Source organism: Nansenia antarctica (genome assembly GCF_963989245.1).
Source record: "Nansenia antarctica genome assembly, chromosome: 4".
NCBI lineage: Eukaryota > Metazoa > Chordata > Actinopteri > Argentiniformes > Microstomatidae > Nansenia > Nansenia antarctica.
The window spans coordinates 26,974,890-27,002,203 of record NC_137689.1 but is presented as its reverse complement, the minus strand read 5'-3'; the positions used below and the strand labels follow the sequence as shown (position 1 = coordinate 27,002,203).

The 27,314-nt window shown below is 41.4% G+C and overlaps 1 protein-coding gene across 1 annotated transcript in view; it reads left to right on the top strand.

The window, feature by feature from the left end:
• The window catches only part of ar (androgen receptor), a 27,564-nt gene extending 250 nt beyond the window's left edge, over positions 1-27,314 (top strand). Inside the window, exons 1-8 of the mRNA XM_080528348.1 lie at positions 1-1,489; positions 7,508-7,659; positions 7,968-8,084; positions 21,604-21,882; positions 23,724-23,868; positions 25,295-25,425; positions 25,943-26,094; positions 26,662-27,314. The exon at positions 1-1,489 is cut by the window's left edge and continues 250 nt beyond it. Of these exons, the coding sequence (XP_080384474.1) occupies positions 75-1,489; positions 7,508-7,659; positions 7,968-8,084; positions 21,604-21,882; positions 23,724-23,868; positions 25,295-25,425; positions 25,943-26,094; positions 26,662-26,820 (2,550 nt within the window). The 5' untranslated portion in view covers positions 1-74 and the 3' untranslated portion in view covers positions 26,821-27,314. The remainder of the gene's footprint in view (positions 1,490-7,507; positions 7,660-7,967; positions 8,085-21,603; positions 21,883-23,723; positions 23,869-25,294; positions 25,426-25,942; positions 26,095-26,661) is intronic.

Below are 27,314 nucleotides of genomic sequence, written 5' to 3'. Positions count from 1 at the left end.
ATCAATCAAGGATCAGTCACGGATACATTTTCTAAACTCTGACAGCCTATCACCGTAAACACAGAGTTGGGACTATGGACATTCCGGTCGGGTTAGGAGGAGTTTGTGACTCCCCTAACATCGTTTTTCGCGGACCTTACCAAAACCTCTTTCATAACGTGCGAGTTGCGTTACCGAGTAATTCGGCAGACATCGAAAGCTTGGACTTTCCTAGTTCAAAGTACAGTTTCTTACAAAATAAACACCCCTGGGAGATGCGCCAAACTAACCGGCTATCAGCCCGCAAAGAAATATGGCCAGGTACGCTCCGCAACTCTGATACCGAAGTGAGGGACGGCGACAGCGTCAGCTACTCCAGAACACTTGAAGTGGAGGCGAGTCGTATCCATTTTGCTAAGAGCCCAACAGCAAAAAAAAGCAGGTTCAACGAATCAGACCATGCAGACGCGAATAGTTACGGATCCTGTCGGTCTGGACCGCAAGTGTGCCACACGCCGGAGCGACAGTGCTGTCAACCAGCTGTGCCCCATCACGGACAGGAGCTAAGTCCCCACAGTGACTGTGTGGCCAACAGTTGCTCTAATTCCAACTGCACCACCATCTCCGAAACAGCAAGAGAGCTTTGCAAAGCTGTCTCTGTGTCGCTGGGACTGACCATGGACCCAACCGAGACCAGTGACCTGGGACCTCACCATGCCCCATCCATCACCAATGACCAAAGTCAAGGGAACTATTTGTTTGAGGTTCCTCTGTTGAATTGTTCCGAAGCCGGGTCGAGCGTCTCTCTCACAGAATACAAGTGCCCTATGGATCGCCATGGCAGATCACTCCAGAGCGATAAACAACTAGTGGAGATGTTCAAAAGTTCCCCCGTCAACGACATGCCAGAGGAGTCACCGACCCTGCAGCATCTCGGCCTCCCACACCCATCCTCCGAGGGGCAGGAGTTTGGGCTGGATGAAAAGATTGACGACTTAACACCAAAAGAAATGGATCATTCAGTGAATGCAGATGGAGTCTCTGCCTCTTGTCCTTTTGATCGACTGTTGCCCGAAAACCTGACACACTTCACCCCAGACAACGGCACCTCTCGTCCGTGTTACAAACCACTGGCACATGTCAGTGACATGCGAGAGACTATGGAGGACAAATATGCTGACTACTTACAACAACAGTACAGCGTCAAGATCAAGTCTGAGTCCGTTCATACTGACCATGCCGGGACGCCATGGGGGATGCATTATAATAGGTACAATGACAATGACAATACACCGTATGGGCCCTCCAGACAGACGATGAATCCATACAACTCAGGACCAGAGCCTACGTTCATCTGCAACCCGTATGAGTATGAGAGAGGCGGGGGTCTGGTCCGCCGAGACCGGCCTGAGCAGTGGTACCCGGGTGGGGTGCTAGGAAGGATGCCCTATCCCAACTCCAGCTGCGTGAAAAATGAAGTTGGTGACTGGCTGGATTACAGCGATGTCAGGTAAGATCTAGCTTCACAATGAACCGTTTCCCCCTCAAGTGTTTAAAATTAAACGTTATATGAACCTATATTGATTCTCTTCATAGAAATATTTGTCTAAAAAAAAAAAAAATAGGCCTACCACAAAACGAAACACTGTGTAATGTAGTTCACTTTCAAAGTATTGTATGATTTTAGCCTGTGTATGTAAGCCATTAGTGCAGAAAATAAGGTGATTTGAAAACTAGAATAAATCAATTGTGCCATTCACAAATGGTAACATAACATTCGTAAAATAAAAAAGAATATAAAAAAAGTAATTGGCTTGTTAATCTTTTGATGTCCGTATTTATTTATTTTTCAATGCAAAATGCAAAATAAAATACACGTTTACTATCGTTATACTGCATGGGCATCTGCGTGTGTGGTCGTGAAAAGTATATAGCAGTGTGTGTGTTTTTTTTTTTTAACATGATCTCAAACTCTACATTTTAGACAGTTTAGAGACCATGGATGTAATTGAATTTGTATTCCTAGAGGAAGAACAAAGTTCCTTGCGTCAGTCACCTCCATATCCTCACGTTAACCCTCCAGGCAGGGTTCCCATCCATGCTCAGGGATTTTGCTTTCAAGGCAACTGAAACTATTTATTTTGGCACCGCTAATGTCGGTACAGTAGGAAGAGGTCTTTCAGACCTAGCTGGTCATCCATTTGTATATTGTGTAACTATTATCACCACGAGTCTTACCAGGAAATCTGTACACACTAACAAACCGTTTCAAACAAACACACACAAGTTACAACACATCCACTAACCACCACTCACCACTACCGCCACTTTGCACATTTTCTAAAATCTGTTTATCTCAACGTTTGATCGTTTTCTCAGTTCCCGTAGTCAGCTAAATAAAAGCTATTTATCATGTTTATAAATTGTCTATGAACATGGTCATACATACAGTAGAGAACAGGGACCCCTATTCAGTCTCATCTGAGGAGAAGTAGAAAACAATATTCCTGTGCCATGAGAATGCATATTAATATTGTGTTACTTTTCATGTTTGAGTTCAGGCTCATATGCAATTTAATTTATTTTGGTTGAGTATAATAGCTGTACGGTAATTACATATGGAAAATACACCTGTGACTCGTCACCTCCTATAAGTATAGAATCAATTTTGATGCTTGTAAATCAATAGCGAGAGTATGACACTATGATGGTTTGGCATTGCTATGATGAGCTCTAATAATGATATTAATATCATTTTTGTTGATAATTGTTTTTACAACATTAGAAGATGAGACGTGCATGTACATATTATGGTACGTATTATTCAGACAAATCCACCAACTGTAGATTGGCATTCCTCTGTCACCTGAAGCTCACTGTAATCTAACATCTCAAAAGGTTCAGACGTTCAAAAACACTTCTCAAATAAATGTAGTGTCAAATACACTAATATACACTAAATACACAATACACACACACTAAATACACAAAAGAGAGAGAGAGAAACTGAGCTGTTGACCTCATTTGACCTCACTGTGCCCTTTCTGATTAGACAACATTCATCCGATAATTGTAACTATATAATAACTGTTGAGAAGATGTTTGCAAGATATTAGCAATTTTGAACCTCCTGAAAGGTTCTGGAATGTCCAGTCATACCTACTGTATGACTCATGGAAGCCCTACATGGAGGGTCATGTAAATTACATTTTAACGTGGTCTGGTGGATCCACATAGTCCAGAGTACAGTTGCTCATTGTATTGCCCCATATACAAATACATCTTAAATTGTTCTATTGGAAAATACGCTGTTGCTTCTCCGTTATTGCGGTGTAAGTGCGTGTTGTTCTTGGTTGTAATACAATACAGCATTAGCTGTATTTCAGTAGGACAACATTTGGATCACATATACATGCACGCACGCACCCACGCACGCACGCACGCAAGCAAGCACACACGCACGCACACACACACACACACAAAAATACACACAAACACCCCATCTTGAGTTCGTCACCATTCATGCTACTGCTGAACTTCTCTGACTGCTATTGTATTATCTGATCTCTTCAACTTATTTTGTCATTTGTACACAATGACAATTATTTTCCTCTTAATAATATTGCCCCCCCAAAACTCCAAACAGTAAATGAAATTCTTAGTGCTGAAGAGCAAGACAGGTCTTTCAAAGTCTTCCTATGCAAGGGGTCGAATGAAGCTATCCATTTCTGTTATAGCAATTAATCTGTTTAGTGCGAAAATAGAATTCTGGCAGACTCAGCAGTCACGGAAACCTAACACCTGTATTTTGGGGGCAGCTCCTTACCTTTACCTGTCATCACGTTGTCATGAGAGGCCTAGTTACATAGCTTTACACTATTAATGAAGATGTTGTCATTGTAAAGCTGTTTCTGGAGTGTCTAATAGTTCATAGATCACCCAGGCTGCTCTACGTTCCAGCTTCAACATGAAGCTAAGACATCATTAATGTCTGTCTATTGATTAATATACACTATACAGTACACCACATATTTTATGTCACAGGGTGGTTATATGCGGATGTTGTTGCTTAGTGGCAAATATCATATGTTATGAAAATGCTTTCAAAGTGCTTCAGTTGTACTGTCGTTACCATTGTGTCACAATGCTTCGTGCCTAAAAGCATACACAAATACGCAGTGTTTGATTTAGTAATGAAAAACTTTATTGCTTTCATCATCTGCTCGACAAATGCAATGAGGCAACATTTTGTTTTGAAATGTCACATGGGTTCTCAAGGCAGGATGTCAAAAGAAGTTGTCTAATCGCTAATTGCAATGTCGTTAGTGCACCCGATGCCTTAGTATGCTTGTTACTGTGTGTGTGTTGATTCCACTCATCCCCAATCAGTGTAGAATTATTAATCCCTGTGGTATTTCATCAGAATTACATTTACATTTAGGACATTTAGCAGACGCCTTTATCCAAAGAGACTTACAACGAATACTTTTGTCTAAAGTAAGAGAATCATCTATACGTAACATCAGTCATCATAAAAATAAAAAAAAGAATTCTATTCTAGGACCAGGCTATGCACACATTGGCAGTCACAATGCTTTAATAATGGTTTTATTATTAGTTACTACTTCACTACATCATTCACACTGAACACAACTGTAGAACACATTGTAGGCAATACATTAGACCTTGGTTTACAATTTAGAATGTTGCTAAGTACAGCCATTGTCAGCATATTGGTTTTGCTCATGTGAGAAAAAGGTAAGAAAGATGTCCCGCACTGATGACATCACACAGTGAAGGAAAGCGAGACAGAAATGAGTCTGGTTTTCATTATATTTACAGTCATTTTGACATGTAACATAAGTAGAAAATAGCCTAAATCTATAGAGAAGTCAAAATCAGTAGTGGTCCCCATTGTGATCCGCGTTGTGATCTCTAACACCCCCACCCTGGACTCCTTCAAATCAGCCCTTAAAACACATCTGTTCTCCAAGGCCTTTGGCCCCTAGTCAATGTTTCAGTTTTGCTTTGTTTGTTTTCTGTTTTGTTTGTCTGATCATTTCCCTTAGAATTGTAAAGCGTCCTTGGGTCTTTTGAAAGGCGCTATAGAAATTAAAGTTATTATTATTATTATTATTATTATCATTATTATTGGTCAGTAGTGGTGAACCCAACAACCAGTGGTGTTTTATGGAGAAGAGCCTCTGGAACTGAATTCTCCCACTGTAATCGCTAATGGTCTTTACCATAGTGGTGTCTCTCCCATGCCCTGCCCTCCCTCCACGGGACTAAGAGTGTCCTTATAGTCCATAAGTCTTATATCTCATGTCCCTCTTGTCTTATTTGGGTGTCCCTTCCCTGGCCCCATGACTCATTACTGGGTTGTAAATTAAATAAATAAAAAAGGGCAAATACAAACAGTATCTGGGCACTTTGTATCCGGGAAGGTTGTTTTGAATTTGTTAGTGTGTGTGTTTACTTTTGTGTGTGTTTATCGTTGTGTTTGTTAGGTGTGTGTGTCTGCGTCTGCCTGTGTGATCCTGCTGTTGTATTACAGCTAAGAACAACGGTACATTTCTGCAATGACAGAAAAGCACAGTAAAACATTTTCAAATAGGACAATTTAATATTTGTGTGTGTACGTGTCTATGTTTGTGTGTGTCTGCTTGCGTGTGCATGCTCGCATTTTAAGGGCAAACAGCTGGATGCACTAATGGTCAGTCCCTCGGCTGCTGATGTTGATGCACTAACTCATCTACTTCCTAAGTGAAGAGGTGAACGTACCAGCGATTCTAAATTACCTCTCCAAATTGCACCCTAAGAGCTCAAGTGCTATGCTAATAACAACTCGGATGTCAGAATCACACACCACTCACAGCGCATAATGTTATCAGTATTCCAAGGTCTAGAATGTCTGAGTGTGTTACTGAGAGAGTTGTTTCAGATCTGGAACGGCTATTAAGCTCAATTTGGCTTATGATCTGTGGACGTGAAGTTAGCTTTGCTATATCTGGCTAGTCTGGCTAGGCTGACAATTCACTCCAGCTTATGTCAAATTCATAATACCTCCCTCAGCTTATGTGTAGTGCTCGTATGTCTATATTTACATGCTATCCGCTTATTTGCAGTGCAAGAACTTTGATTCAGGGAAATTGGACGGTGACATGGCAAGTCTGTGTCACAGGTCAGACTGAGAAAAGCTGTTTCCTCTACCAACATAATAAATGTGTACTTGTTATGCATATACTGTATTTGTTTTTATACTTTTCCAATCTACTACATACTGTTTTACATCCATACTATTTACATCCATATCCAGGAAATGTGTTATCAACATTTCTTGAATCATTTTTTGGGGTATCAGCGTTGCCCCAGAAAAGCTCCTCTCACCTAAGCCGTCTAGTGTAAATTCACAGTGAGTACACTGTGACCACTTAGTGCAGACATGGTTGAGATGACTGTCCGACTAGGTTAGAAGATTGGTCCTTGTCTTTTTTTTTTTTTACATCGAACCTTGACATCTCAAGTTGCACGTCATCAAGGTATAGTTATGTCTGTACACACTGTCCAATCTCTCTCTGTGTTCACCCCCCCCCATCCCCCCATCCCCAGCCCTGGCACTGCTGTTCACACCTTTCTCACACTCCGAAGTCTGCCCTGCTCTAATGGGAAATCAGGCAAATCCTTCACCCGGTGAGGGTTTCACTCTGAGAACTGTGAATCGGAGGAGGGAAGGTGAAAATGATTCAATAACGAGGATCTGTGAATCTAATTACCTTCTTTTTTTTGGACTATTTCTATATTTACATTATTTATTTTCTTACTATTTCTATATTTATTTATTATTAGTAGTAGTATTATTGTTACTATTTTTGTTGTTGTAGTATTATTAACAAAAATACCATATTAATATTATACATTTGACTATAGTAGTAGGATTGCATCAGGTGAGGATCCAAATTGCCACCCTGAATTCCATTTAGTTTGGACTAAATGAAGTCCTTCTGGTCCAGATTGAGAGTTGTGTTCTGTGTCTGCGTCGGGTGTTGAGTGTCAAACAGCGCCTGTTTGCTTAAATGTCACCATGTTTATTTTTAGCGGAAGAACAACTCGCTTAAGCGATGTGCCTTGCATAAATCCATACTTAATCTGAGCCATTGCTTCTGTAGATGTCATATGGATGAATTCAGCTCAGCAGTTCCAAGATGATCATGTTGATGGATCTGAGTGATGACATACGTAGTCTTGGGATGTGTTATTGATTTCACTTCAATAAGAAATTGAGATGACCTGCTTTTTCTATAAGGGGTAAAAGTACTCCTATGAAGACCTGAGGTGTTAGATTCATGGTCATCACCGTGTCCACCAGAGTGTCGGCTGCAGCAGGAGGGAGAGGCCTTGTGGGAGGGAGGCGACAGGGGAATAAAGGTGCAACAGGCAGTATTTCCCCCCACATTGACCTGTGGAGTCGTGTTCCCTCCGTGTGTAATGTTCCTGGACACGTCTCTCCTGTGTGACCCCCCCTCAGGTTCGAAGGCGGCAGAGAGCACATGTTCCCAATGGAGTTCTTCTTCCCGCCCCAGAGGACGTGCCTGATCTGTGCCGACGAGGCGTCCGGATGTCACTACGGAGCTCTCACCTGCGGGAGCTGCAAGGTGTTCTTCAAGAGAGCGGCAGAAGGTACACGTAAGAGACGACGAAAACGGTGCCGAATGACGTCCCATTAGAACCTTAGACACAGGAGTGGAGAGAGAGCCTCTGGGGTGTATTATATACCTACCACTGATTCTCTCTCAGGAAACATGTTTTGTTTTGTTTTTTGTTCATGTTTATTCGAAACACACAAGGCCGTTTTAGAGATTAAAACTGAAATACATGGATATTTACAGTGCAAGGGGAAAAAACCATCCAAATGTTTGTTTTTTAACAAATAATTGACTTGCAGTCAGTCGTACTCTGATTATAGGGGCTCTGTGATCTCTGTTTAGGGAAACAGAAGTACCTGTGCGCCAGCCGGAACGACTGCACCATCGATAAGCTGAGAAGAAAAAACTGCCCGTCCTGTCGACTGAGGAAGTGTTTCGAGGCTGGAATGACCCTGGGAGGTAAGACAGGTTCATCTACTGCCTCTAGTCAGGTTTACCTTAACCTGGGAGGTGAGACAGGTCATCTACTGTCTCTAGTCAGGTTTACCTTACCCCTGATGACCCTGGGAGGTGAGACAGGTCATCTACTGTCTTTAGTGATTGTTGATTTAGGGCCATATCAACAGTTTCATATTCACAATATCACTTTCGAAAATATCACCACATACGACAGGGTTTGGTGAAAAAGTCCTCATGTAGGGCAACGTAATTTTTCAGTTTATTTTTAGGTTATGAAAGTGCAGATTGTAAGCTTTCAAATGATGTGTCATACGTTGAAAATCGATTGATGAATCAAATCAAGAACCAAAGAAATACGCTCTAAATCACGTTTGCTACCATGGCGTTGGTAGCTAGGTGGGAGCTTAGAAATACATCGCTATGAACTTCTAACTGCATGTTTAGCACATCACAACATACTGATAGAACATCAACATAACTACACATAATTAGATGATCACACAGTCCTTGCTTTTGAACACGTGCTAAAAGCTTTGTTTACAAACCATGTATCACTTACAAATTATAAGTATTTAATGATCCTAAAACTGTTGTTTGTTATATCAAGTGGGCTCTTCAACACTTCAACTTTCGCAATACGCCAAAAAACGAACACCATTTTTTAAAAATAAGCTTTTTGGTCATTTGCGCGATTTGAGAATTGCCAACATCCGGACCTCTTCACCAGACTGTGTGACATAATGTTCATTGCTGAAGTATGGTGGAGGCATGCTAGCTAAACTGCAGTGTAGAGAGTGTATGGCTGGTATTGTAAATATTCTGGCGAAACAAATATACATGTTTTCACAGTTATGGCGCTTTTCCACTACGGGTCGGCCCTGGTCTTTAGCCTTTCTCCACTGCCAAAAGTACCCGTGCCATTTCTGGTACCCGTGCCGAACAAGAACTAAAATAGTTCTTGTTCGGGATGGGTAGCGAAAGGTACCAAAGGTACTTTTTTGCCAGGCTGCGTGTGACGTGTGACGCTGCACACCGTTGATTGGTCAATGGAAATCGTCATCCCATGTTCATAGATTTCTTCGCTAACCGCCATCTTTAAATACCACAACAGATTTCGCTCTCGGAAAATGTCACTTACTGTTTCTGTAATAACTTATTAATAAAGATTAGAAAAATTATGCTAACCATCGTATTATCTTAGTTTAATGTCATTTCAATGCATCATAGAACTTTTATTTACAACAAGCATAACAAAAAAATCGCTATTATGGCGATGTCCTGTGCCTATGCTGTTCCTCAGTCCAGCGGCAGTCAAATGCCGGTAGATTCGCGTCTTGCTCCCTTTAACACATGTCGGCGTTTCCCTGGTTGCGAGATCTAAACTATTAGAACTGAAAGCGGCAGGTAACAGGCACGTAACATCCATATGCTGTATATATAAATAAATATATTTGACTACCAGCAAGACACCGGAGCACTCGTATCTATAACAAACTTTCCGTTCAATGGAGGAAGCATGATACTCGCGAGTTCATCTCGCTTTTCCCCCCGTTGATGTATTAAACAATCTAAGCAATCTAATCAGAGCAGTTGTTATTATGTAATATTATTGATGGATGTGCCATTTTTGATGGAGAGCAGTGAGCGGATGATTGGATGTGAGCATGTATTTGGTCTAATGCCGATAGATTCGCGTCTTGCTCCGAAACCGGAGCTGCCGGCGCAGACAGGATTTTACAGCGTTCCTTCAAACTATCGTAATTCATGCCCAATATATGCCCAATCTAAAAAATTCAAACAGTTTCTGAAAGCAGAGAAGTTGCACTTTTTTAGGCTTATTACGGTAGTTCACCAACAAAAAAAAGCACAGTGCACAACGTGTCAGGAGAAATAAAAATAGAATCGGGGCTTTAACACATGTCGGCATTTCCCTGGTTGCGAGATCTAAACTAGTCTACTAGAACTGAAAGTGGCAAGTAACAGGCACTTAACGTTACATGTTGTAAGGCTGATCTGTGCACGATAGTGCTGCATTTTGACATAATTCTTATCGCATTTCCCCCCGCTGATCTGTATAGCAGGGGGAATCTTATGACACGTAACTCCTCCTACAGTCCCGGGTCGTTCCTGTATAGTGGAAAACGTCTCGTACCCGGATCTTTTCAAAAGCGTGCCGAGGCGAGCCGTGCCGTGCCGAGCCGGTCAATGGAAAAGCGCCATTAGATGCGCTTTGCCATGAAAAAAGCAAGATACTGTACATACACTGACCAAAAATATAAATGCAACACTTTTGTTTTTGCTGCAAAATACATAATACTTTTTCTATGTACACAAAAGGCCTATTTCTCTCAAATTGTGTTCTCAAATTTCTTTAAATCTGTGTTAGTGAGCACTTCTCCTTTGCCGAGATAATCCATCCACCTGACAGGTGTGGCATATCAAGATGCTGATTAGGCTGGTCACAACAAAAGGCCACTCTAAAATATACAGTTTTATCACATGGCACAATGCCACAGATGTCGCAAGTTTTGAGGGAGTGTGCAATTGGCATGCTGACTCCAGCAATGTCCTCCAGAGCTGTTATCTGTGAATTGAATGTTCATTTCTCTACCAAAAGGCGTCTCCAAAGTTGTTTCCAATTCCAATTCTCGGAAACGCCTTTGGAGTCGGCTTATAGTAGAGAAATGAGCATTCAGTTCACGGGCAACAGCTCTGGTGGACATTCCTGCCAATTCCACGCTGCCTCCAAACTTGCAAAACAGCTGTGGCCTTTTGTGTACATAGAAAAAGTCTTATGTCTTTGATTTCAACAAAAACAAATATATTAAATATATTAAAAAAAACACTGTACACAAAAGACAGCACAAAAACACAATATGATTAAAATATCACGATATTCCCCTAATCACTAATTATTTTAAATGGCTAGCTTTTACCAACCCCTATTCCTTCAATTTACAGCTATCTTCTTCCTCCATAATTGCTACTTATACTATACTTTGTTACTGTATAGTATGCGTATTTACAGACATACTGTACAGCACAGCATAAGACTCCCGCACATTTTTCATTTGCCACAATGGAACAGGAAATGCCCAATTTAAAGGGTTAAACTTACATGATTTTCGCAAAATTGTCTTGAGTATTTGATTCCCTGCTAATGTTACCTCCTTGTATTACACATCTCAGCCCTGCTCTCTCCAATCGCAGCATGACAATGGGGACTACTACTGCTAATCAAGCCCCTGGCTGTGCGACTAGGCAATTTAGACCTCTTCCATTCACTTTCCCTCACTGTCACCCAGAGCTGTTCGTCATATTAGGCCTTCCCAGAGACGGACATGTGGTGGACTAATTTTAGTCTTGTGTTCAATTTCCACTCTCCTCCATTTTTCTCATTCTGTTAACAGTGAGAATTGTACAGAAGAGCACAGAAGTGACATGAGACATGTGAATTAAAGGAGGAGAAATGCTGGTAATTTAGCCACCAGCCGCTGACAAGCCCACAGGGGGAAGATGCCATATAATGCTGTGATTGTCAGTGAAAAGCCCCCCCCTCCCCCCCCCCCCCCCCATGGTGGACGTCGTTAAAAAGAGCCCTCTTTCCCCCAGACTCTCCTCTCATAGATATTTAATGTGCTCTCTGCACTCTCCTTTATGTAAGTTTGTGACAGTAATTTGGGGAAGCTCAGACTAAAGCCACAGATATGAGAGGTTCATCTCTGATTGAGGAATAATAATAATACATTAGATGGTAGATTTGTTATTCCTCCAAAACTGAAGGGAAAAGATTGAAAACAGAATTCCAGATTACGCTATTACCCTCGGAATGATAATTACACCCTTAAATAGAACATAGACATGGCAGTTAATTTTACAGATCCACTTATATTAGCTATTTCATTTTGTAGAGGTATGATAAAAAAAAAATGGAAGTATTGAGAATATCATCGAATAACCTGATGACCTTCCCTTGCTCTTAACCTTTTCATATGCAGATGTGGAAGGAAGCACATGTCATACAGAGACAGGAAAGACTCCCTGAGTTGGGAGAGTACGTACCTATAGTAATCAACCCTTGGGAGGCTAACGTAGGAGTTGATGGTAATTACACCAACTCCAGAAATATTAGAGATGTGCCCCCACCACCCCATACTCCCCCCCCCCCCCCGCCTTCCCTCCTCAAAACTCATTAGGGCTTCAACTTGAGACTTAAAGCTTTTCCCATATTCTGTCTCTGCTTTTTAAACACTCCTGTCTGCAAGGACAGTTAAAACCCAGGAGAGGTATTGATCAACCGTTTGTGTGGAGAGTGTACTGCATGAGCTGCAGCCTACAGCCAGCACTCAAGTTGAGGGGGGATGAGGGGGGATGGCATCCCCCCTGAAATTAAAACGGTCAAAATCATCCCCATTCTAAAACTGCCATCCCCCCTTTCCATCCCTTATCTCATTTTATCAATGAACGTAGTATTTCAACATTTAGTTTTGAGCATATTGAGTAAAATACTGTGGGCGAGGGGGCACGCACACATGCAATGACATTTTTACCAAGTCACTGACGCTCTGTGGGGATGCTAAAATTGTCTCCATATGATAAAATCCACCATCCCCCCTGATTTTCTTTTACAACTTGAGTACTGCCTACCTAGTAACTGCCTGATTTGGTAATTGATATAACAAGTAGTCTATCATTAACTTCAAGAGTCATACAAGGCATACAGTATACTAGGGTGATTCAGGTTAAGTATTAACACCCGAAGCCCCAGGTCGTCATTACTAATCAAGGTACCCAGAGTGACGTCTGGAGACCTCCATTTGTCAAAGTTAATCTCATCTGTGTGATCATTGAATTGGATCAATACCACGCAAAACAATGCACTGGTTGCGGTTAGTCAAGACTTAAGAATCATTAGAACGCCACATAATGAAACTGAAAATAAAAATTGAGCTGTCAAACACAAACAAGTGATGTTGTGTAATGTCATCTGGACATCACGCAGGAATATGTATCATACAGAGTTGATTCAAGGAAACAATCCTTAGTGATCTGCAACGCCCCCACCCTGGACTCCTTCAAATTAGCCCTCAAAACATATCTGTTCTCCAAGGCCTTTGGCCCCTAGTCATTGTTTCAGTTTTGCTTTTTTCTGTTTTGTCTGTCCGATCATTCCCTTGTAAAGCGTCCTTGGGCTTTTTGAAATTAAAGTTATTATTATTATTATTATTATTATTATTAACTCTGATTTGAACTCAGATCAACCCTAAACACTGTCAATCTACCTATATATGTGCCACCTAGTAGTAGTCTGTGTGATGTAAAGAAACACATCTCCTGACATGATCGCTATGTTAAGGTCACCTGCATTTGGACACTAAGTTGTACCATTTGTGCAAACCGATGATGAAAACATGACAACAAACTATCAAAATAATTTCAACCAGAGAAAGCTCAAGCACAACCCCTGGCCATCAACTTCACATTCACTGGACAGTATTTGTACCGATAGATCTGAAATAGCATGTCTGGATATGTATATGAAATATTACAGCTCATCTCCCCATTTGAATATACATTTAATACATTAGTACACTGTCTTTATAGCTTTCCCTGTAAATTGTGTCTGAGTGAGAATCAGAGAGCATGAGCTCATGACTTGGATGGGTTCTTGTGTTTGTGTTGGCATCAATTCAAGGGGGTGTGGATTTAAAGGGCAGCCCAACCTGACCTATTTACTATGTGTTATGTAAAGATCAGTGCCAAGATAAGATACCCACATTCTGTATATTATCTCAGAATCCAGAATCCAGAATTTTTATTATTTGTCTTTATCTCTCTGAATTAGCTGAAAGGTTATTTCTTAAATCCAAAATAGAACTATTATGATTTGCCTGCATATAATAACTCTGCCTCTTATTGCAGTACTTTTAATCGACATTCACATTGAGAAATAGATGAACAAAAGGTTTAGAACCAACTTAAAACAAATGACAACTTTAAAAGCTAAATAAAGCCTCACTGAATCCTTTATAAGGCCTTAATAGATGCTTCACAAATCATCATGTGGCATGTACAGTAGCCTAGTACAATTAAACAGTATTGCTTATGACAACGTTGCAACGTGGCCTGAAGCCATGTCTAGAACATGTTTAGCCTTTAACTGGATCCATGTCATTGCCTATGGCTGCTGTAGTTGATAAACAGATGAGTCAGACAATTCACATTAGACCAAACCACACAGTCAAGGTTCAAGTTGGTTTGTTACGTCACATTACACCAGTGTAAGAGAGTAAAATTCTTAGGCTTCGGTTTCTAACATTGCAGCATAAGACAATAAGGCGATAGGCAAGAGAAGTCAAGATAAAATACAGTTACAATAGACAACAACAAGACATAAGTGAGACAGTTGGGGAACATGTGACAAGTTGTGGGAGACAAATAGACAAGTAAGACAGGATACAATTAGTATCAATTAGTCAAATAAAATAAAATAGTACAAGGAGAATGTCCTGTGTATTGCACTCGGTGGCAGTGGGTGTAAGAGGTAGCATTGAGTAAAGTGGCTGTTTACTGGGGTGGCTGGGATCTAACAGACTGTGGTTGGGGTGGCTGGGATCTAACAGACTGTGGTTGGGGTGGCTGGGGTCTAACAGACTGTGGTTGGGGTGGCTGGGGTCTAACAGACTGTGGTTGGGGTGGCTGGGGTCTAACAGACTGTGGTTGGGGTGGCTGGGGTCTAACAGACTGTGGTTGGGATGGCTGGGGTCTAACAGACTGTGGTTGGGGTGGCTGGGGTCTAACAGACTGGTTGGGGTGGTTGGGATCTAACAGACTGTGGTTGGGGGGGCTGGGGTCTAACAGACTGTGGTTGGGGGGGCTGGGGTCTAACAGACTGTGGTTGGGGTGGCTGGGGTCTAACAGACTGTGGTTGGGGGGGCTGGGATCTAACAGACTGTGGTTGCGGTGGCTGGGATCTAACAGACTGTGGTTGGGGTGGCTGGGGTCTAACAGACTGTGTTTGGGGTGGCTGGGGTCTAACAGACTGTGGTTGGGGGGGCTGAGGTCTAACAGACTGTGGTTGGGGGGGCTGGGGTCTAACAGACTGTGGTTGGGGTGGCTGGGTTCTAACAGACTGTGGTTGGGGTGGCTGGGGTCTAACAGACTGTGGTTGGGGGGGCTGGGATCTAACTGACTGTGGTTGGGGTGGCTGGGATCTAACAGACTGTGGTTGGGGGGGCTGGGGTCTAACAGACTGTGGTTGGGGGGGCTGGGATCTAACAGACTGTGGTTGGGGTGGCTGGGGTCTAACAGACTGTGTTTGGGGTGGCTGGGGTCTAACAGACTGTGGTTGGGGGGGCTGAGGTCTAACAGACTGTGGTTGGGGGGGCTGGGATCTAACAGACTGTGGTTGGGGTGGCTGGGTTCTAACAGACTGTGGTTGGGGTGGCTGGGGTCTAACAGACTGTGGTTGGGGGGGCTGGGATCTAACAGACTGTGGTTGGGGGGGCTGGGATCTAACAGACTGTGGTTGGGGCGGCTGGGATCTTTGATGATCCTCTGGGCTTTGCTGACATTCAGTCATGGAGTGTGCTCTGATTGGCTAGTGAGTAGTCGAGCCCTCCCTGCCCTCACCAACTGAAGGCCAATTTCAATTAAATAGCCCAGAAGAGACAGTCAGAATGTTAGACAAAACACAGCAAGAAGTTCAGATCACAACTAACGATGTGGCTAACGTTATCTTTGCTAGCTAGCCAGATTTCCCTAGAGGAAACAGCTGTAAATATAAGCAAGGTACATTGGCTTGCTAGAAAGCTGATGTCGCTAACTAACAGAATTCTTTAAAGATGCACTACGGAACCTTTGTCATTGATTCTTTACGTAAAATGTTTGCTTGAATGTTCCAGTGAAATTACAGGCAATAGTTACAACACTGTGACCGGCCTGGGGTGGTCCAGTGGTCTAGCACCGAGGTCTACAGCGCATTGCCCATGTCGGCATGGGTTCGAATCTGGCCCATACCCTGCTGACATGCCCTCTCTCCCTTACTTTCCTGTCTGTCTTAGATCTGTCCAATAAAATGAAAAATATGAGTGGGACTGCCCCACTCAGATATATATATATATAAATATCTTTTTATTAACATAATGTGTTCATAATAATAAAAACACTGTAAAAGAAAATACAGCCAGTTATTTTATTTCTGCTGCAAAATTGTAACATGAAGGTGCTTCCATCCATGTGACATGCCATGCCTTCTGTGCCTGCCGAGTGCAACCTTATCTCATTGCTTACTTTAACGCAGTGTTGCCATGCTACTACCCGCCGTTTCCATGGCCACTTGGAAGCTTAATGTCGGGTTCCAGTCCTCACTCATACTCCTTACCAATTATCCTTCACAACTGGCATCCTTAGTCTATTAATTATCCTTCCCAACTGGTAGAATCTCAGCTGTAGACTCTTTGGGTCTGCTAGCAATGGAGCTGTCATGAAAAGTGACACTAAATGCAAAGTCATCCGTCATCCCATGTCCTGCTTCTGCATTTATCTTAAATGCGTCTGCAACCATCATGGCACGGTTGGAGAATTTGTCTTTCTTTCCTGTGGCTGGATTTCTTTGGCTAGCAAGATGATTAAAAAGTTGTCTTAGTTAGATAGATAGATAGTTAGATAGATAGATAGATAGATAGATAGATAAATAGATAGATAGGTACTTTATTGATCCCAGAGGGGAAGCTCACAGCACAAACAAACAAACAACAAAATAAAGTGACAAATGAATAATATAATATATATATATTTTTAGACATAAATATACATTATATACAGTAACAACAGTCCTGTATGAATTAACATGACTCTCTCTGATTACCCCCAATCGAGCCAGTCAGAGGAGGAGCGTTTGTGTGTATAGCATATACTGTAGTTCATAATGTGTGTGTGTGTGGGGGGGGGGGTGGTTGAGCTGTAGGCATCTGTCACCTGCTTTGAAGGCGGTGTTGCGTGCACAGAACGGCCCAGTGAACGGACCTCTGTTCCTCCAGGGTTTCTGGTTGTGGAAGGTCTTAATCCACTTGTAGCTGGTGACTTTGTCACATTCCTTGACGTAATCCATAACTGTACTCAGTCTCCTGGCCTCCATCCCACAATAGCGAAATTGTTGGAGAACTTCTGCAGACGGCAAGTGTCTGTGTTGTGCCTGAAGTCCGAGGTGTAGAGGGTTCGCATCAGCTACTCTTCTTGGTGTCCACACAAAACATATATCAAGAAATCATCACAAAACATAACAAAGAAGAAAAAAAAACATCGACATACCTTACATAAAATAACAAAAATAAAAGTCAGCAATGCTCATGGCCTTGGTTTTTAGTGAGCATCACAAAAACACATAATAAAGAAGAGCCATCCACAAACAACAATAAATAACAGAAATAGAAGAAAATGAAGAAGAACAGGAGCCAGAACTGCCCCCTGGGGGGCGCCATGGATGGCAGGCCTGTACATGCACTTAATTTATGTCATAATTAAGATGACTTTGCCTCTATTTCAAAGGGGTTTCAAAGTGTCTATCTGATGCTTTTCTCCTATTACCTATGACACTTTCTATCAAAAAGAATTTCATCCAAATGTGATATGAGAATATTAAAGTAGATGCCCCTAAGTATAGCTATTCTATTCTTGGCCTGTGCTCACTCATAAAAGTGACCTGCCAGAGTTGGAATATGTTTTCAAGCCATGACGTAGTGACAGTAGGTCCAGTATGGGAGTGGTGGTAGTACTAGAATAGCCTGTCCAGCCCAGCGGTCTGGCGTGAACGCCGCAAAAGCGTTCAGAAAAGCGAATTAGCAAACTCAGTTGCTAGCTAGGTAGGCCTAAATTACCACAGGGCAAATTCCGACAATGGATTTACAACCGTCTCCTCGGACACTTTAATAGACTGAGGAACAGCTGCGATTCGCTCATAGGCACGAGGCACATCTGAGTGCCGTCAACCGTTCCAATATCGTAGATATAGCACACCCTTGAGTGTAAACTGGCGGGTTTACACCGACAGAAGCAATTCTGACAAGTAACAGTGCTAGTGTTTTTTTGTCTTTCATGATATATTGTATTGGTAGTTATAAGTAGTTATAGTTATGGTCTAATATGACTGGCGTCATGCATCTCAGAGCGGCTGGAATGCTTCTCGCCCTATCACAATGCTTGATTTGATCAACATGTTGCATGAAGCCTTATTTGTAACTGTATGATTTGAGAGGTGTTAAGCCCTCCACAGCATTCCATACGTCGTCGTTTCAGATTTACAACCGTACTCCAATTTGATCATCTGTTACTACTGTGCCTGTTTCATGATCGACACCCCTCATTAAGGAAACAATGACACCAGACAGAGTGGATGAAGGTCATTTCCCATGCTTTCATGCAAGCTAGACCTACTATGCATGCAGCCTCATACTAAGGCGCATTGGTAGTCCTGCCTTCCGTCCTTCGAGGGCCCGTTAAGCCCGGGATCGGTGTGGAAGCAGAGCGAGGACGGCATTCTAAGCAGAACCCTGATCCTCCTGATGTGTCCCACGGAGCCCAAACCCAAACTTGTGACCTGAGAAAGACGTACAGGAAAAACTCTTCTGTCACTGTCGAATTACTCGAAAATAAAAATAAAAGAACTTTGAAAAAGTAGAGGATGATGTCTCTACCATTAAACCAGCCCCCCAGCCATTCCATTCCCTAGTATGGAAGTGTTTCATCCTGTAGGTTATCGATCTGAATGTTATGAAGCACAGTTTCAGGCCTTCTCTGTCACTCCTACTCCCACACAGGTGCCATGATGTGTGGAGACAGCAATAACAGGGTGAACCTGGAGCTTCCTCTCCTCCAGTGTTGGTCTTATCTGGTGGGAAATAACGAGATTGAGTGAATGGTGGGTTATAATACTTGTCTAGACCCTGACTGTAGTTATAGGATCGGTTAAGGCACAGATTGTTTGTGATATCAGGCAACTCGATTAGCAGGGTGTAATTATTTCACTCGATTTCAGTCAGCGCAGGAGACGTATCACTTCGGTAGGCAAAGAGTAGTTGGTAAGTGGAGGGTGTCAAGAGTCAAACATCCGCCATGAGCCGAAGAGGAATAACTCCCATCTCCAACCTCCCCAGGAAATGAAGTTGTAGTTGTGTTGTCAGTAAAGATCCGTATCCTTATTTTTTGGAAATATCCCGTCTGTGAGAAGACGCAAAGATTCTGTTTTTCCTTAGCAGGTGTTGTTCTATTGTTTCCAAAGGAAAATAGTTTGGGTAGTTATTTATTGTTGGTGCCATTTTTGTGTGGAGACATCAAGGATATATATGCCATTTTTATATTATATAAAGGATATACTGTACCGTATACCACTCTCTCCGCAAATTGTAGAGGCCATAATAGTTCCTTGCATTAGAGGTATTTGATTAAACAGTATATTGAAAAAAGGCAGTTTTGTGATGTCAGATGACCTGTTTTTATGGAACCATACTTAGAAAAGAACATAAAAACTGCATGCTGGGTAAGAGATGTCTTTCCACCAGATGAGGCTTATGGTTAAGTATATTTTGTAATGGAATAGAACTGTTCCAGTCCCCTCTACCTTTGTTGTGTTACCCAAAGTGATTACAGAGCTGAAATGGATGTTCCATGAAAACATTCTCCACATGCGTCGTCCCCTTAAGGTAGGTATGTCCGTATATGATCTTACTGAACATTCATTTCAGTTATGTAATCACTTTCAGTAAGACAACAAAAGAAGAGGGGACTGGAACAGTGCGGTCTGTTAATATACCGCTGCAATTGAAATAATATTCTATTCCGAAAATACACTTAACCATATGAGCCTCATCTGTGGTGGTCCAAAATTGGTGGTTTCTAAATGATTTACAGATAATTTCCTCTCTTCCGTCTGTACAGTCTGTATTGATTTGATTTGATGAAGTTGGCCTGACTTTCTATCTGGGCTGCTGAGTCTCCTGTGTCAAAATAGACTGAATAGAGAGGACATTGCTCAGGGCTTGGATGGGGATTCCGTCTGTAATTACGGTTTGAGGACAAGCATACTTAGAGTTTTGTGCTCAAGCTGAAGTAATGGGAGTTTAGTTCCCTATACTGTCTGCAGCTCATCTGAGAGGGAAACCATTTATATGATATCGTATCAATAAGCAAAGCTATAGCTATGCCTTTTTCTCAGCTGTAATGTGTGGTGGGTGAAGTGTCTTTGTTGGTGAAACAAGCACACAAATTACATCATATTTCATCATACTTATGATGATTTCATATTATTTCATTTCTTTATAAGCTAGAGTAGAGACTTGCCGCATTGGTCTGTGTAAGATATTAGTGAAATTGATCCTAATAACTTGCTTGTAGTAACATTGAGGTTTACCTTATTTGGTCAGGTCTTCATTTGTACTCCATATAAAGGCAATGGGGATGTTTTACTTTGTTTCCTGTGTTATGTTTATATCCCTGATAGTGGTAGTAGGTCATGATTAATAATGTAGTTAATGATGCTCTAGTCTAGATCATCAGTGTACATGCTTTAGCCTGCTCCTTTGCCATGCCATATCCACAACAGATGCAAACACAAACAAATGTATAATGCATCACAATAGGTGTCCTCCAACTCCATCTATATCCCTCCAACTGTGTGTTGTTAGAACGCTCCACTTATGATCTTATCCATACGAAGTGGACGTTTCTCAAACCCACAGGTCAAAGACAGGTCAAAGCCAGGACCAGAAGCTCTAAATCCTATCTCATGTTTTTATCACAACACAGGGACTAATCTTGGCATCTAACTAACTGTAACAGTTTCAAACTCCTGTCAGAGTACCATGACAATTCCACCAGAATCTTAATGGACATGGACATGATACTGAAGTATCTTGATTACTTTCAGATATTTGGCAGGTTTTATAACTAGCCTTTTCCAGATCTGTACGTGCTTTAGCCAACTCCTTTCACTACATACATTGTCAAGCCAATGTCATCTTGGGCAAAGCAGTTGGCTAAGCACGTTTACTATACTGTATATCTGGGGCAAGGCTGTGTTTTAATAGCTAGACCAAATGTACCAAAAACACAGAAGTTAAGTTAAGCCCACTTGTTGGAATAATAATAATAATAATAATAATAATAATAATGATAACTTTTATTTGTATAGCACTTTTCCTGCAAACTTTGCAGCTCAAAGTGCATTAATCATTCTATAATCATAATTTAATGATTTACTCATTTAAAGGCAATATTAAAAAGATGGGTTTTTAGTCTTGACTTGAACATTATGTGCTGAGGTTGCATCCCGAATGTAAACTTGCAGTGCATTCCACAATTTGGGTGCATAAAATGAGAATGCACTCAATGCAGCCTCACCAAATCTCTTCTTTTGTCCATGTGGTACACAGAGAAAGCCAACGAATGGTCAAACGTGTTTGGTTCTAACTCCTAACTTCCTGGACGATACTCAGTCTGTCCTTCCCCTCCTGTTTGCATGAAGCCCGTAAGCTGAAGAAGATCGGCCAGCTGAAGCCCCAGGAGGAGGACGCGCCCACCCAGGGCCCGACTGACGCCATCCAGTGCATCTCTCCCAAGTCTGGCCACAGCTTCCACTCGCAGCTGGTGTTCCTCAACATCCTGGAGTCCATCGAGCCGGAGGTGGTGAACGCAGGACACGACCACGGACAGCCTGACTCCGCCGCCGCGCTGCTCACCAGCCTCAACGAGCTGGGGGAGAGACAGCTGGTCAAAGTGGTCAAGTGGGCCAAAGGCCTGCCAGGTACGGTACAGTATACTGAGGCAGGAGAGCTGTATTATTATTATTATTATTATTATTATTATTATTATACTTGAATCAGTGCTTTATTTACACACTGCAAACGGTAATTCGAAGTAAGATTAAATATCTTAAATCAAGGTGGTGTATGCTTGTTTGTTTGTCCGACTGCACTAGTTTTAAGATATCTTTTACTTGTTTTAAGAAAATCTTAGCAAGTGAAATTTTCCTGTTCTGTAGACAGATAATTCTGCTTATTTTAATTAATATTCCAACCATTATTGCTTTTTTTTCTTGATTTTGAGAGCTGACTTTTTGTAGTGCAGTGCCTTCCATAAGTATTGGAATGAGGGAACATTTTGTCTTCTTTTAGCTCGGTCCTTTTACTAAATCAACAGTTACTATGCGGTCACAGTACTCTTAAAGAGTCTTATTAAAGACTCTTAGCTTTAATTCAATTGGGGGGGGTTTCAGATTGGGTTCCCAATTTGGGTTCACACATTTTTTAAACATACACCTCCTATTTCAGGGCTCCAAAAGTATTAGAAAAAAATCATAGAATCATACTCATGTTTCACATTTGGTTGACAATCCTCTGCAACCTACTGACCTCACCAGACGCTGAGTATATTCTCTGGTCTGTACCCTCTCCCAGGCCTGTATTGTGAGGTCTTTTTGCCTAACATCTTATCAGGAAATGAAATACATGTTCAACTGGATTTACATATGAAGGTGCTTTTTAGCAAACTGTAACCTGACCGTCCTTTTTTGAGGATAACTAGTGGTTTACACCTTGCAGTGAAGCCTGTGTAGTTTTGCTGGTGACGTATTCTACGGATGGTTGTCACTGACACATTCACGCCTACCTCCTGGAAAGTGTTCCAGTTGTTTAGGTTTTTCTTACTTACAGTATGGTGAGCATTCTTCGGTCATCCACTGTTTTTTCTTTTAAATAATTTTTAAATGATGTTAGAAACTGTTGATTTTGGCAAGCCTATGGTTTTTGGCCATGTTTCGGTTTTGAATATGTTTTGGTTTCCTTGACTTGCATTGACGTCTCTTTGGTCCTCATGTTTCTACACAGCAATAGCAGACTCCAAAGGCAAATCCAAAGCCTAGAATCAATTCTAGACATTGACATGTCTGTTAGGCCTATACAAATGATTACCACAAACACAGACAAACCACTTTTCCAATACTTGTAGAGCCGTGAAATCGGGAGACTACTGTATGTATAAAAAGGGTCGTTATTTTCCAATCTGAAAAAGGAAAACATTGAATTAAAGCGGAGAATCTCTACTTTAACCACATAGTAATTGTTTGATTTAAAATCCAAACTGTTTGGAGTATAGAGGTAAAAGAAGACAAATGCTTCCTCTTTGCAATACTTACGGAGGGCATTGTATGATAGATTTTGTCAGTTAAAAGGGATGTCTACTGAACAACAGGCTTGTAATGAATTGTAGAAGTCTACAAATACATTTAATGACTCTCAATTTCATAGACAGAGCTTTGGATGCAAGAACTGACCATACAAAATTATAGTGTCAACCATGTTTTGAAACTGCAGTATACAGTGTCTGTTTCGAATTGTATTATTAACAAACAATAGAGTACATTTTATACTTTGGGTTCTGAGTAAGACAGTTAGTTAAGACAGCTCAAAGACATTTATGTTTATATTTAATTTATGTTCTACAAAAATCAAAGTGGCCATATATGAAATATCAAAAAACAAATGGTATGTACCAATTGCAGGATTCCCCTTTAAGGCATTAAGAATGAGGCATGTATGTGTCTTTATTCGATATTCAATCACTTATGTGCTTCTTAATTTTGTTCAGGTTTTCGGAATCTTCACGTGGATGACCAGATGACTGTCATTCAACATTCGTGGATGGGGGTGATGGTGTTCGCTTTGGGATGGAGATCCTACAAGAACGTCAATGGCAGAATGCTCTACTTTGCCCCTGACCTTGTATTCAATGAGTATGTGCAGCTGTGAGATACTGAATTCAATTATCTTCGCTAAATTATCTTATTACCACCAGGGTGACACTGTTGTCCCTGTTACGTTTGAAGAGATTTCCTCCAATGAATTAGCAGTTGGCTATCATAAGCATGACAGATGCCAATTTCTCTGTCTCTCACTCTCTCTCTCTCTCTCTCTCTCTCTCTCTCTCTCTCTCTCTCTCTCTCTCTCTCTCTCTCTCTCTCTCTCTCTCTCTCTCTCTTGTACCCTCACGATATGTCTAGAATTTCATGTGCACAAAGGCTTACAGGCTGGCTTTCAGTAACATTTATATTTCATTTTCTCGTTAGGTGTTCTTTTGTCACGTAGAAAGTTCTGAGGAAGATTGTTTCCCCCCCAGTTCTAGTCCGTATGGTGCAGATGTCAAATGGAATACTGATATTAGAGAGAATATTAATCTAAAATAACAGATCTGAATAGAACTGAGTACACCAGTCACATTGGTGGCAGAGGCAGTAAAATGCTCAGAAAGACATATTTATATAGAGAGAGAATATTGTGGGGATATGAATACATTGCTTTGGGGGAAATTAATAGATTATTTTTTAGATTCTATAATTCAATTCAATTCTACAATTCTATAACTGGAACTTCCCTAAAATAATGTATTTACTGTTAGGTCCGTAAATATTTGGACAGTGACACAATTTCCATAGTTTTGGCTCTGTACGCCACCACAATGGATTTGAAATGAAACACTGGAGATGCAATTGAAGTGCAGACTTTCAGCTTCAATTCAAGGGGTCTGGCACCAACACCCATGCCACATTCAAAGTCGCTTAAATCACCTTTCTTCCCCATTCTGATGCTTGGTTTGAACTTCAGCAGATCGTCTTGACCATGTCTACATGCCTAAATGCATTGAGTTGCTGCCACATGATTGGCTGATTAGATATTTGCGTTAACGTGCAGTTGAAAATAATCAAAGTGGCCGGTGAGTGTATGCAATAAGAATAATATTTATATGATAACGTCATAAGCGTTAGAAGTCTTTAATGTTTCACTGGATGTGAAAGGTACTAACAAACTTGGAGCAGAGCAGGAGCAATAAGGAATGTTTATGTAACCGACTGAAAATAGAAATAGAAATTCCATTTAACCTGGTCAAGGTTACAACGTCCCTCACAAGGGAGGCTAGTGGAGGTAGAAACCCTAGAACGGGCTCATTAGAATACATGGAATAGAATATTTATAATTGTGTATCCGACTTCTGCCTCCACATCCCTGTCTTAATGTATTCCCCCTAGCTCTCCTTTATCTTTGGTTAGCTCATTGTCATTACACCGCTGCTCAGCCCAGCCCTCACCGCCCACGTCTCTCCCCCCACGTCTCTCCCCCCACGTCTCCCCCCTCCCCGTCTCTCCCCCCCTGTCTCCCCCCCAGCCACCGGATGCACATCTCCAGCATGTACGAGCACTGTGTACGGATGAGACACCTCTCCCAGGAGTTTGTCCTGCTGCAGATCACTCAGGAAGAGTTCCTCTGTATGAAGGCTCTGCTCCTCTTCAGCATCAGTGAGTGTTTGCTGCACACGGCCCTGAGAGGTCCACTGACAAACTGTACCGGCCATGACAAAGAAAATGTTTCTAATTTTCACCATATTTACTTGACTTTTTCTTCCTCGTTGATAGGAACAATAGCTGTAACTGTCAGATGCAGTACACATTGAAAACAATGTATGATAGCACCTTAACATGAAGCTGTTCTATACCTGTGTGGTAACACTTGGTTGTATTAACACACAGTTTTTTATCACACAAATGTGACCACCGAAATTCACTATTCCACTTGTGTAATAATAATAATAATAATAATCACTTAAGTGCCGTATTCTATGTAGCAACATGTGAATGAAGTAGTAACATCATTACTATACAGGTATATGAGTATGAGGAGATGAGATTTCAAATAACTTTTGTTACACATGTAAGAAGTGTCAAGGCAGCAGAAGAGATTCAATATAGTATTCAATATTAAGTCATAATTAATACTAATATTTTTTAAAAACCATGTTGCTTATCTCTGTTTCAGTTCCAGTCGAGGGTCTCAAGAGTCAGAAGTACTTTGATGAACTGCGCCTGACCTACATCAATGAACTGGACCGCCTGATTAACTACGGGAGGAAGACCAACTGCTCTCAGAGGTTCTATCAACTGACCCGTCTCATGGATTCCCTCCAGCCGGTGAGACACCTATGTGTTGTCAATATCCTGATTTGAATTGTTCTGCTCTCTTAAGAATCAAATCTCCTTGATTACTTGGAATAATAGATGACTTGATCTCAGCCTCATATTAATTATCTCTAGCACCATTCTGTACCGGTGCCTACATTATGTGAAAACAGCTATTTTCAACGTTTTGCCGTCAAAAAGGTACGACGGAAAAAGTCAAAGTGAAAGTAATTCAACAACTAATGGATGAGTCGTTTTCAAAAACCACCAACTGCAAACAGCCACCATCCCCCTCGGAAATGATTGAATTTGTCAGTGAATTAGTTTTTTAAATTACCCCCTGACATCATTTTTCTTTTTTGGTTTGTTTGTTTTTTCTCTAGAGAAGATGTAGTGTGAAGTGTCCTTTTAAATGGCATTGCTACATTTGTAATATTCCAGATTTATGACGAAAGCTCAAATATTGAAGGCAATGCTTACCATATCATTTGAAAAAAAAAAAAAACATAATCAATATTTTTCAATCATTTTACAGAAATTCAATTCTTGTCTTTTCTCTACCCATCTCTCCAATCCCAGATCGTGAGGAAACTCCAACAATTTACATTTGACCTGTTCGTCCAGGCCCAGTCTCTGCCCACCAAGGTCAGCTTTCCAGAGATGATAGCTGAGATCATCTCAGTGCATGTGCCAAAGATCCTGGCAGGCTACGCTAAGCCAATCCTGTTTCACAAGTAGCAGGGTCCGCTGTACCTGACAGGAAAATCTGAACCCATCCTAGCTGCTTTGATGTACTTCAGCTAAGGCTACTGTCTTCTCTCTCTCCTCTATTTCTTCTCTTTTAAACCCAATAGCTCAATGTTCCATCTTAAAATCATTACATCATTACAGTGGGGTTTTTTGCCGGGGTTATCAGACATAATTGAGATCATTTTCTCAAATCGGCAGCGAGGTTTTAGCATTTATCTCAAGAGTTACAAGGTGTCACCTTGTTGACAGCCCCTGTCTTGTATTTCTGTTCTTTTTTTTAACACTCACAAGATTGCAGGGTTATGGCAAAACGCAGCACCACCATGAAACACACCGTTAAACACATCTATGCATTTACTTTGGCAACTCTTAACAAGATCTTGCGATGTACATTTCTAATTATATTACTTAAACGCACACACGCATGCACGCACACACACACACACACACACACACACACACACACACACACACACACTGTA